At 49.3% G+C, this 13,165-nt stretch overlaps 1 protein-coding gene across 4 annotated transcripts in view; it reads right to left on the minus strand.

Annotated features, from left to right (window-relative positions):
* The window catches only part of LGR6 (leucine rich repeat containing G protein-coupled receptor 6), a 205,712-nt gene that overhangs the window by 7,495 nt on the left and 185,052 nt on the right, over positions 1–13,165 (minus strand). For all 4 annotated transcript variants that reach the window (XM_073320016.1, XM_073320018.1, XM_073320017.1 and 1 more), the window contains exon 16: positions 10,286–10,446. In XM_073320016.1, the coding sequence (XP_073176117.1) occupies positions 10,286–10,446 (161 nt within the window). The remainder of the gene's footprint in view (positions 1–10,285; positions 10,447–13,165) is intronic.

Consider the following 13,165-nt stretch of genomic DNA (forward strand, 5'->3'; position numbering starts at 1 on the left):
CTACAGCCAAGAGAAAGGGGGTCTGGTTGGGGTCCCGGAGACAGCAGCCAGTCTAATTCTGAATTGACAAAATCAGCTTGGTCAACAGTAACCACACAATGGGACCTAAGGTCCCTCAGTTATTTCCTACTCTTCGTATGGGGGAACAGCGGTATCCCATGTCTTTATTAGCACTTGTATTACGCTAGCATTTGGGAGCCTCAGCTGAGATCGGGAACCCACTGTGTTACATGTTTTACTGACCTACAGGTGTGACTAGAATGGGGCAATTATTTTTGGTCAAATAATAAAGTTGCCCCCAAATGAAACTATTTGGGAATTCTAGTTGAATCTGACGAATAGTTTCGGACGAATAAAAAAATAGGGGAAACCTCCTCCCCCCTCGACAGAATTAAAATGGTTCATTTAGACATTTTTGAAACAAAATGTTTTGACTTTTCATTTCAACATGATTCATTTCTAAATTTCACTCCATTTGTTTAATTTTTTTTAAAAAAGGGTAAAAAGCACCCAAAAAGTAACGAAACGGAATAAAAAAACAACAACAAAAATTTGTTTTGGGTCAAATGAAACATTTCATTCAACCTGAAATGAATTTTGTTCATTTTTGTTTTGTGCTGGTAAGAAAACCCAAGAAAATTTCATTTTTGGTTTGAAAGGAAGTGATTTTTATTTTATTTTTCAGTTTGTCCATCAAACTGGAAAATCAGTATTTGCTCAGCTCTATTCTTGATGGTCCCTGCCCTGAAGGGCATATGTCTAAATAGTTGACAGGTTCAATCTCAAATACCACAGCACGGCGGCTGCTGGTGAATGGTGACCTTTCACGGATGGTAACTGTGCATCAGACAGAAAGACGGAATGCTTTTTCTCCTGCCAAGTTCTGATAGTCTGTTGGTTTTAGAGCATCAGGCTTATATTTTATGGCCTTGCTAATTTTTGCTGCCATCTTTGTTGTCCTTTCTCCTGCCAAAGCTGTGAACTCAGAGAGACCAATCACAACGGGGCAAAGCAATGCCACTGATTTCATCCTGCTCTCGAAGCTGATAGCTGCTAAGCAAAACCTGTTTGCTACATTTAGGAGGCTAAATAGAAATAGAGCTCATTGGGAGGCAGTGGGGTTTAGTGGATAGTGCACCAGACTAGGAACTCAAGAGATCTGGTTTCTATTTCTGGCTCTGAACTGGTGGTTGACGTTGGACAAGTCACTTTGCCTCTCTGTGCCTCAGTTTCCCCATACTGGCCTCCTTTGTCGTGTGCTTTAAGATCTACTGATGAAAGGAGCTAGTTATCATTTCAAAACTTGCCCCTCAGCCTTTCTTGCAGGCTGTCTGACAGCAATGAAGTGGCTGAATGCAAATTGTTATATGCTGCTGCTTCCTTGCCTTCATCATGTCCCAACCATCAGGGTCGGTGGCTCTCATTCTTGGTCTCCAAGCATTCTTGTCCAGTGGGTATTCCAAGTTGACACCAACCTTTTTCATGGCCTCCTTCAGCATCTCAAACCACCATTTTCTAAGTCTTCCTTGTGGTCTTTGTCCCACGATTATTAGCTCTGGTACTCTCTGGCCATCCTATCCCATATCTTGTCATCTCACATGACCAACCATATCAGGTGATACTCCCTCAGCTTTTTCATGATGGGGGCTACCTGCATCATGGCTCATACCATTTCATTGCATAGCCTATCAGCTCTCATCTTACCCAGGGTTCTCATTTCAGCAGTGTGCAGTGATTGTTCTCTCTTTCTCACAGGCCAGCCTTCTGATCCATACATCATGGCTGGCCTAATCATGAATTTATCACTTTGCTCTTTAGTTTACTTGGCATATCCTTAAAGCATAGAATTCCCGTGAAGCCCCTCCATTTCAACAAGGACTCGTCACACGACTCCTAACATCCACATTCATCACTCAACACTGAACGAGCTATGGAAGTTGTTGCACAGACATGAACTGAATACCACCCTGTTTTACTGGCTTCTCGTTGTCCCTCTCAATGGAGCGTTCATATATTTAGTCTTTTGTTGGCCGACCCATAAGCTATTTTCATCTAATGCAGCCCTCCGTAGTTCTCAGTCCCTTTTCGGTTCAGATTTATCTTCATGGCACCATCTAATGTCATTGGTGAAAAGCATGCTCCATGGAGCATCTCCCCAAATCTACTGAGTCAAGGTGTCCACCATAGTCACAAACAGGAATGGGCTTAAGGCTGATCCTTGATGTAGACCCACCCTCCCAGGGAATGACTCACTGTCGGTGCAGTTTCTTCTGTTCTCTCTACTGTTGTGCTACCCTCCTACATGTCCATGACAGTCTGAACATATGTCTCCAGAAGATTGCGTGGCCGCAGGCACCACCATAACAATTCTCTAGGAATTCTGTCATAGGCCTTCTCTAAATCCACAGACAATAAGTGAAGTTTCTTGCATCTCTCCCTGTGTATCTCCTGCAATGTTCAGGCTGCAAACATTGCATTCATCGTTGACCTTCCTGGCATAAACCTGAATTGGTGGTCACCTGCTTGATACTCCAACTCCTCCTGAAGTTTTTCTCCATAATTCTTTCCAGTCATTTCATCGTGTGATTCATTAAGTTGATGGTAGAGTTGCCAGGTGTCTGGTTTTTGACCGGAACGCCAGGTCGAAAAGGGACCCTGGCAGCTCTGGTCAGTACTGCTGACCGGGCCATTAAAAGTGTGGTTGGCGCAGGGCTGGCAGGCTCCCTACCCAGCTCCATGCGGCTCCCCGGAAGCGGCAACATGTCCCTCAGCTCCTAGGGAGAGGAGCAGCGGCGCCTGCAGGTGGACGCAACACGCACCAAGCAGAGCCGCCTGGCCACGCCCCCACCTAGGAGCCGAGGGACATGCCGATGCTTATGGGAGCAGCCCGAGATGAGTGCCACCTGGAGCCCACACCTCTCACCCCCTCCTGCACTCCAACCCCTGCCCTGAGTCCACTCCCTCACCCCAAATCCCTCCTGGAGGCCTCACCCCATCCTGCGCCCCAACCCCCTGTCCCAGCTTAGAAACCTCCCAACTCCCTGCCCCAGCCTGGAGCCCCCTCCTACACCCCAAACTCCTCATCCCTGGCCCCACCCAGAGCCTGCACCGCCAGCCAAAGCCCTCACCTCCTCCTGCATCCCAACCCCATGCCTCAGCTTGAGAGCCCCTCCCACATGCTGAACCCATCAGCCCCAGCCCGGAGCCCCCTCCTGCACCCCAATCCCCTCATCCCCAGCTCCACCCTAGAGGCTGCACCTCCAGCCAAAGCCCTCACCCCCTGCCCCACCACTACCCCCTGCCTCAGGCCGGTGAAAATGAGCGAGTGAGTGAGGGTGGTGGAGAGTGAGCGACTGAGGGAGGGGGATGGAGTGAGCAGGGGTGGGTCCTCGAGGCAGGGGCAGGCCAGTGGGTGGGGCAAGGGTGTTCGGTTTTGTGCAATTAGAAAGTTGGCAACTCTAGTTGATGGGTCGGTAATTACTACATTCTTGCACATCTCCTTATCATATACTTGCTGGCAGGGACCAATGTGCTCTTCCTTCACACATCAGGCATGTTTTCAATATGGAAAATTAAATTGAAAAAAAAGTTTGTGGTCATCCCCACTCCCCCATGGCCTAATGCTTTACATGCCTGGACTGGTCCACCATCGGGTCCCACTCCCTTCCCACGTTTCATCACCTCTAGCATTGTCTGAAGCTGGAATCGGGCTTCCCAGCATGGGTAGACAGTCACGTGTTAACTCTGCTCAAGCTAGCATGCTAAAGGAGCACTAGGCTGCAGTAGCATGGGCAGTGGCTCGGGCTAGCCACCCGAGTACAGACCCAGGGGGTCCCGGTGGGTACGTACGTGGGTGACTAGCCCGAGCTGCCGCCAGTGCTGCCCTGGCTAGGCTGTTATTTTTAGCATGCTAGTTCAAGCAGAGCTTGCACGTGGCTGTGTAACCGTGCTGGGAAGCGTGCTCCCAGCTACAGGGTTAGATTTAGCTAAATTTTCCGCCATGGGGATAGGTCTTGTAAGGTTGTTGCTTGTGCGTACTTCCCTCAATGGTTTCTTCATATTCTCCCCATTGAACTGTTTCTCAAAGAACCGATTGTCACCACGTACTGATTTCCCCATCTTCCATCAGCACTCTTCCGTTCTCACAGTTGACACTTCACAACTCCCAAGTCCTCTGTGCTTATCTGCCTAATCTTGGCTAATCTATAGATTCCTTTTTCCCCTTCCTCCGTTAATAGACTTGTGTATGAGGCTTTAAACGCCTGATCCTTAGCTTCCACATTCACGGTTCTCGGCGTTTTCTTTACCAGAGTGTATTCCTCATAACTTTCCACCGTTCTTACTTTCTGCCATCGCTGAAACCTTGCCGCCTTCTTCTTTACTGCTTCCTGCATATTGCTGGACCACTGCCGTCTCCTGGCCATGATATTTCCCTCCTGTTGGTTGCCCACAGAAGAAACTTGTTCACTTTCTGTAATATGTTTGGATATTTCCCCCCCAGTCTTCACTGGTATTATTGTGATTGGTTTGGTCATTGTCCAACCTCCTTAGAGCCTTATCCTTAAATTTCAGACTTATCAGTGAGCCTCCACCACTTTATCCTTTGTTCCACAACTTGTCTTTTGCCCTGTAGCCTTTTCATCTGGAAGGGTCCATGACAAGCAATCTGTGTTGCTCTGCTATCTGCTCTCCTGGGATCACGTTACAGTTTCTCATGTTTTTTAGATCTCTTCCTCTTTTCAGGAAGTAGTCAGTCTGGGATCTGTATTTAATTAAGTTCTCAGGCCATGGGCTCTGGCTAACCCTAAAGTATCCTTCAGCTTCACTTCTGGTTCCAAAGTCTCACCCTCCATGACAATTGTTGTAGCCGTCACTGTGTTCTCAACATGTCCGTTGGGGTCAGCTCCAATAATCAGGTACTCACCTTGTGGTTCTTCACTTCGCACTCGGTCCAGCGCTATCTTCTCAGAATTTCTTCTTCTCAGTCGTACAACCAAACCCCAGCATGTATCTTTGTTCTCTGCCCAGTGCTATTCCAACTTTCATCAGAAGGTCACTCTTCCCTTGCATTTTCACTACCTTTTCCTGTAATATTTCTGCTCTGACTATTCCTGATCCATTCTGCCTTGCTTCTGAGCCCTGATACATTGTCTTGTAACCCTCCCAGATGTTCATGGATTTCAATCCCTTCCATTTTGTCTTTTTGTATACAGGCAATGTGCACTGTCCTTTTCAACGTCTTGGCCACTTCGCTTGATTTCACAATCATTGTTCCCACATTCAGGGAAGCCAGACGTAGTTCTTTAGCCACATGCCCAGAATGTGGTGGCCTTTTGCCATTTTGCACAGCTGCCCGGTGAAGCGGTTGCCCGTCATGTCCAGGAGACGCCCTAGCATTGTACTGAAATAAGACAAACACCCACAGAGCACGTGTGAACGACACAACTTTTACACACCAGCTGGTCAAGTCAGATGCTCTTGTTTTGAAACTGGAGTCCCTTCTCCTAGGTGGCTATGGTTAGGTGCCAGGGCTAGTGAGCCCCATCTGCCTGGAGCAATCAGGTTGTACGGCACCAGTCTCCTGCCTTTCACACCATTGCTACAGGCTGCAGGGCAAAAATCCTAAGTTATTTGCTCTTAAGCAAGAAGCTTAATCTCTGGGGGGAAAGGGCGGAGAGCTTTGTTCCTTCTTACTGAGACACTTAATGTACTGTCCTTCTAAATTCATGTACCAAGGCCTGGCTACAATTGCTGAAGGCCACAAAGGAGGCCTTGGGAATAAAACAGTAATTAATACATTAAAATAGCAATTTATACATGTGTTTAAAAAACCCACACGAGCAAAAGTGAGTCATGCACAGGAGATGCAAGGGTCCATTATTGAATGTTTAATGACCGAGACATGCCAGGGCCATGCCTAGCTAAGGACATGCTTGCACAGTCCATGCACCTTCAGACCATGGGAATTATTCTAACAGGCATTTAGCATAGGCCTAGGTGGCTCTTCCTCCCTCTGGGCTGCCAAGACTCTCATCCCTCAGAATTGTTCTGCGTCACTCCCTGGTCCTAATACCCTAGGGACACACTAAGAGGGGTCGGAATCAATCCAGCTCAGGGCTTCCTGGAAGGTGCTGAACACCCTTAACTCTTATTGACTTCAACGGGAGTTCAGGGCGCTCAGCCCCTGGCAGGATCGGAGCCTGACAGAGTAGCCACTAAGCGATCCAATGGCTCAAGTGGCAGTGAGCGAGCTAGTCCCCAAAAGGTGGGGATCTGCCGGGAGCGTCGCTGAGACTCACAGTGCAGCCAGTTCATTTTACATTTCATTGAACCGGCTGTAATTCGCCGGGCCAATGCCCCCGCTGCGTGCGCCAAGGTCATTAAAGTATGGGACACATTAATGTTGGGAAAAATGACCAGGCTGCGAAGAGGTTCCTGCCGCACTGATGTTAACACATGGTTCTACGTCACCTACTCAGGGTTACTACCCAGCTTGCCGTGCTTCCTGGTCCTGCCACACTAACAAGAGCTAAGTTTGTTAGTTTCCACTCATGAAGCTTATCCACAGGCTCCAACAGATCGGAGCGGGGGGGGATACAGACTGCACTGGTAAATAATGTGGGGTCTATGGACCATTTTCATAGCTGTGTACACATAATTCAGATCAATATCATAGAGTCATAGACTAACAGGGTTGGAAGGGACCTCAGGAGGTCATCTAGTCCAACCCCTGCTCAAGCAGGACCAACCCCAGCTAAACCATCCCAGCCAGGGCTTTGTCAAGCCAGGCCTTAAAAACCCCTATGGAAGGAAATTCCACCACCTCCCTAGGGAACCCATTCCATTCCATATCTATTCATTTTGTTTCAAAATTTGCTTCTAGCAAATTTTCCAAAGGAAATGTTTTCCACTGGAAAATGCCGAGCCCGTTAAATGGAAACATTTTTTCGGGAATGTGTCGATTTTATCAGCATTTTTATGGGAAATGACCCAAACCTTTCATTTTGAGCTGAATGTTATGATAGGAGTGGGTGGGTGAGATTCTGTGGCCTGCATGGTGCAGGAGGTCAAACTAGATGATCATAATGGTCCCGTCTGACCTTAGTATCTATGATACTATAATTGCTAATATAATATAAAAGTTGAAATGGTTCTACTAATATATAATATGGTCAAAATGATAAAGGCAAGAGTTTGGAATAGTTCATTTTGTGTAAAATGAGGCGATATGGACGTTTGGTCCCTCTTTGGGGCTACATGAAATTTTGAAATCTCAGATTTTCCTGCAGTTGGGAATTGAGCAGCTCTGGTTTTTTGAGCAACGCTGCTCACCTCCTGGCCCAGGGGCGATGGCACCATAGCAACCTATGAAATAAAAATGGATAGAACCACGCTTTCAATGCGGCATCATCACACGGGATCTGCTAACCCTGCTCTGGGCCAACATAGCATGCCTGGCAAGGCAAGGGTGGACCGTGCATTCTTCTTTGAGTTGCAAAAAAAGGCCCAGCCCAGATTCTGCACTGCGTACAACTGTTGGAGCCGCACCTCCAGCACAGCGGGCACCTAAAGTGAGCCTTAGGCCTCAGCGTACAAGGGCACAGCGCCAGTGGACTCCTGGGCCACCTCCCTCCCTGCTGCTGGTGCAGGAGGCATGGCCAGGGCTCCCTTATGTCTGACTGATCACCTGCTACTGCGGTGGGCAAACTTTTTGGCCCGAGGGCCACATTGGGGCGCGAAACTGTATGGCGGGCCAGGCAGAGAAGGCTGTGCCCCCCAAACAGCCTGACCCCTGCCCCCTATTTGCCCCTTCCCACTTGTCGTCCCCGACTGCCCCCTCCTGGGACCCCTGACCCAAACCACCCCCGCCCAGGATCCCACCCCCTATCCAACCCTCCCTGTACCCTGACTGCCCCGACCTATCCACACCCCTGCCCCCTGATAGGCCCCCCAGGACTCCCATGCCCTAGCCAACCCCCCCTGTTCCCAGACCCCTGACCACCGAGAACCTCCGCCCCATCTAACCACCCCCTGCTCCCTGTCCCCTGACTTCCCAACCCCACCACCGCCAGGCGTGCGCCGCTGCTGCCCCCTTACCATGCCGCTCAGAGTGGCAGGAGCTTGCAGCCCTGCTGCCCGCACGGCGGCATGGCTGTGTGGGAGGGAGAACAGCGGGCGAGGGGCCGGGGGCGAGCCTCCAGGGCCAGGAGATCAGGGGCTGGGCAGGACGGTCCCGCCTCTAGTTTGCCCACCTCTGTGCTACTGTATCAGCCATCTGGCAGCTCTGTATGCCAGGAGACCAGCTCAGTTCACAGCAGTCCCAGGGGTAGGGGAGTAATGTCGCCTTCTAATGCACCGGGCACTTGTTGGCCCAGAAGGAGGATCGAGCCTGATGTGTTTCTCCTTTCAAGGCACTCCAGAATTAGTCAATGCGCGTGGGGTCACGTATTTACACAAACACGTAAAAAAACCAGTCTCCCGGCTGCATTGCAAAATGCTCTTTCTTCGCTCCGTAGGTTTGGATATCAGTAGCTAAACAGGAACTGTGGGTCTCCTCTTTTTATTTGCCTTTATCGGAAGGCTCCCTCCCCCCCCACCACCACCCCAAAGGATCCAGCTCACGCTGCTGGGGAAAGCTGCCAGTGTTTGCTCGGTGTGCAACAAGCATCGATTCCTGCAAATACTGATGCATGTCATCAGGGTGAAACCTACGATGGCAGCTTTTCAGAGTGATAAAAGCAGAAGCCATGGGATTGACCCACGGTCCCTCAGTTTTCAGGCAAATTGGGCTGTGCATGTACATTTTAGAGAACTTTGTTAATTAAAGGCAGGTCATCTGGGTGTGTGTGGAGGGGCTTTATCTCAGGAGACCCTTGACTGCATGATCCCAACTTTGCACCCTAAAAGGTAATCTGCCTATGCATGTACATGCAGGAGTTCTTTGAGACAGGTCACTTGGGAGGAGAATGTGTCTTGGGAGCCCGCCTGATCAAATGACCCCAAATTTACACCACAAACCGTACCCCAGGCCCTCTAACGGCACACCAAATTTTAAGATGATCTGAATGTGCCAGTTAGTTTTAGAGCACTGTAACCAATGGGCTTGAAACTGACATGCTCCGGTACTGGATCTGGATTGCAGCAGCCTGCATACCACTTTATGCAACCAGTCTAATAACTTTGGAAATATTGCAGTCAGTGGCTGGTTTTTGGTGTCGTTCACAAGATGAGATCAGGGGAAGTCTATTGATGTCAATTTATGTGGCTCCTGCATATATATACCTCTCATTACATCTCTGGTCATTAAGAACCAGAACATTTTAGAGGCTGGTCATTTTTGGGGTGGGGGGAGGGGGAGAAGGATATATCTGCTGATCCACTGCACCAAATGACCCCAAATTTTATCAGCAACTCTATTCCTGGCTCTCATGGGCACAGCAATTTTAAAGACATGTGCATTTTACAGCACTCTGAAAAACTGGCTCTGAAACAGAAAGCTTCGTTCAACCTTAACTATGCTATCACTTCTGCATAATCTAGCCCCAGCCTTTATCTCCTCAGAGTCCACAGGCTGACAGTGTTTGCCGGATGGAGCAGTGTTTCCTTTTATTCGTGCCTGACTGTGGGGCACTTTTGTCTGGTGTTTTGATTGCCAGGCACAAAAGAGTCGGTTTTCATTGTACCCTCGGCGATTTCCAATCCTTGGTCCAGCTCTGCGCTTTCTCATCCTTCTTTATTCTCTTTCAAGCAGTATTCACCCTGAGCATCATCCTTATCTGGTGTGTTACACTAGAGACAGAGATGCTGTAGGATCAGCATTCTGCCGGGGAGTTACACTGTCACAGGAATACCAGATGGCCCAGTCACTAACTCAGGTCAGCTTGTTTGAGGGGAGAAATAGTCCTGAAGCTAAAAGAATCATGGGAGGGGACTGTTCTCTCCTAAATGTGAGGCCACCATGGGGCCTGCCCCCCAGCTGCTGTCAAGATACAAGCCATTCTGTCCAATCCAGGATATTTTGGAGATTCCAGCCTAGCTCCACTGGGCCCTTAGTAACACTGATTGCAGCCCAAGGTGTCAGCATTCACAGGAAATGATACACCCCCGACCAGCCGGACATGGAAACCTGTGGGCCTGCTTCTATTTTACACTGATCTAATGCCATTCACTGCCTTCGCTGGGGTTCTTCCTGATGTACCCCAGTGTAAGAGAATGCAGAATCAGGCCCAAATGTACAGCCAAACCTGGCCCATGAATTGATCACAGCTCAGCCTAATTTACTTACAGTGGTTATCAGCATGACCCGGAAACAACCCCATGCTCCTCTTGTAGGCATCCTCATCTTCCGGGCTCATGTCTTCTGTCTCCCACTGGCTGGATACCTTGAAGAAGTTGCTACAGACTCCATAGGCGCAGCACTGGTAGGCATAGGGCACTTCTAGGATTCTAGGGAGGGGAAAAGCAGGTCTCTTAGCTACTTCATGTGGACTGTGTTGGAATTGCAAGCTATCGCTTGAAGAGAGAGGAGAGTTTCCTGCTTCTGCTTGCAGGCAATGGGGCTCTATAGCAAAGCCTGCAATGTGGATCAGTCTGGAAAGAGGCAGCTTAAAAGCCAGGTTGGGAGAGTTGTGCCTCGCTGTCTTAGGGAGCAGCCTGTTTTGGTTCTCTCTGCTTTTTGGATTCTTGTGTGTTATCGTTCTGAAGTCCAAGAAACAAAGTCATGTTACGTTGCAACCTTCCAGTGAGGTTTCTCTGTGTGTGTGTGCTGGGAATGTAACACTTCACTGCTCGTGAAACCCAGGGCCTGATTTCCCATTGCCCTACACTGGGTGCAAAACGCGACTAAACCAGGTTGGGGGGCTCTCTGCATCCTCTGCCCTGCTGTAAGTGACTCAGCCAGCACAGGGCAGGAGTAGGTGCGTGTCCGGTTCCTGACCCGGTTATTACACACGTCCAGGATCCAAAGTAGAAGTTAAAAGCAAGTATTTAACCTCACGGCAAGCTGAGGAGCATTGTGACAACATGGCTAAGTGTCATGCGCGCACTTCCCATCTGCACCTTGCTTTACAAGTAATAGCTCATGACACCCCTTGTGAGACAGATGGATGAGCATGCGCCTATGCGTATGTGTCTTGGGGGGGTGTATTTTTACCCTTTGTGCCCACTGTTTTGAAGGCGCACAAACTACAGAGCAGCCCTCGGGCAGTCTGCTACGAGAGCACCTCACACTGTGGCTTAGTTGTGCCTCTCACCTGAGTGACCTTCCAGCAGGTGGAGTACCTCGTTCTTCTGAAAATGCCACTTAGGATCCCAGTCCTCAGGCCAGGCCTCCGCCTTTTACTGCTCTCAGCCCACAGCGTGCCTCCCTTTGGAAAGTAGCTAGATGCTCAGCTCCCATAACAGCCCCTAGGTGATTCCCCAGTGCTACTGCACCTGCCCAGGCTCTTGAGAACATTGCGTGTGCACCTCACTTAGGCGGAGGCATCGAGAGGGTAGGTCTCCAGCATGGTGATGGACTCACAAAAAACTCTGAGTGCGAGGGGGGACTCGGGCATAGGGGTTAGATTAGAATCAGAAGTCGGGGATACCCCCACTAGCTCTGCCAGCCCGATGGCTCTGGGCCACGCTCTGCCAGCCCACTCAAGGAAGCCTGGCTATGTTTCTTGAATTCACCAAGATACCTGAATGCAGCTGGCTGCTAATCAGAAGCAGGGCCAGTAATTCCATCCTGTATTACAAGGTCAATTAAACCGCAGCTGAATATCATCAGGGTTAAATATCAGGGCTATCAGGCTGAAACAGCATTTTCACCACTGACAGCAAATGCCTGCTTCATTTCTGGAAGCCAGTAAAGCCTGGCAATCCAAGTGAGGCAGCCTTCAGTTTTTCAGGCAGTTAAGGTCTTTTGACAGGATTAGTAAATCTGGGGAAACTCTATAGTCTAAAAGTATGGTTTTGTTTTAAGTTACCAAACATTTCTGGCCGAGCCCTGGGAGGTGATGGGAACTCTGTATACAGATCTGCTTCCTGTTGTAAACTCCAGATTAAATCCTATTACCAAAAGGTGGTAAGAAAGTGAAGATCCTTAGGAGGTGGCTAAGAACTGTTTCCAGATGCCCCCATAAGAAAGGGCAGCAATTAGGACTGAAACTGTCTCTCTAGCACCAGCAAGCTGATGTTTTGGAAGGACCAGTGGGTGCACAGGCTGAGTCTGACTCCAAGGCCCACCCTCCCCATGTCAGTTACTCTGATGTAAATCCAAACCAGCTAAATGGACATCACTAGGGTTAGTCTGGATTCACACCACTGCAAGGGAGAGCTGAATTTGGCCTGATGTCACTGCATTGTATTCGCCTGCATGTCAGGGCTTATCCCCACCAATCCCTCAGCTGTTAACACCAACATTGTTAAAAAAGGCCTCTGATGCTGGCAGCCTCCATTTTTGGAAGCCCAACTTGAGACACTCTAGGCCTGATTTGCACAGGTGCCGAGACCCCACGGTTCCAGCTGGAGTCAGTGGGAACCTTGGGGCATACACCACCTCTGAAAACCACCCCACAGTGAGGACTCCCCAAATCAGAGGCCACTTTTGAAAAATGCTCCGAGTCAGGGTATGAACGTGGCTCATGCACTAGCCACAAAAAGAACAGGAGGACTTGTGGCACCTTAGAGACTAACAAATTTATTTGAGCATAAGCTTTCGTGAGCTACAGCTCGCTTCATTGGCTCACGAAAGCTCATGCTCAAATAAATTGGTTAGTCTCTAAGGTGCCACAAGTCCTCCTGTTCTTTTTGCGAATACAGACTAACACGGCAGCTCCTCTGAAACCTGCAATAGCCACAGCTCACTGCGCACCAGACAAGGGAACGGCGCTAAGAACTCACTGCTAACACAGGTGCTGAGGCTCGCCACAAAGCCGGCATTCCCAGTGCAGAGGTGGCCTCTGTGCCATAGATTCATAGATATTAAGGTGAGAAGGGACCATTATGATCATCTATGCAGCATTGTCTTGTTTAGCGGCTTAATGTGACTTCCTTCGGGCAGCTCATTAATCCATAGCAGACAAGACACGGCCACACAAACAGCATTTACTGAAGGAAAGCTGGATGTCATTAGCTAGGACTGGCTTCTGAGAATGTTTTCCGTTCAGAGATGCCCCAGGCT

The sequence above is a fragment of the Lepidochelys kempii genome, chromosome 21 (genome assembly GCF_965140265.1).
Source record: "Lepidochelys kempii isolate rLepKem1 chromosome 21, rLepKem1.hap2, whole genome shotgun sequence".
Classification (NCBI taxonomy): domain Eukaryota; kingdom Metazoa; phylum Chordata; order Testudines; family Cheloniidae; genus Lepidochelys; species Lepidochelys kempii.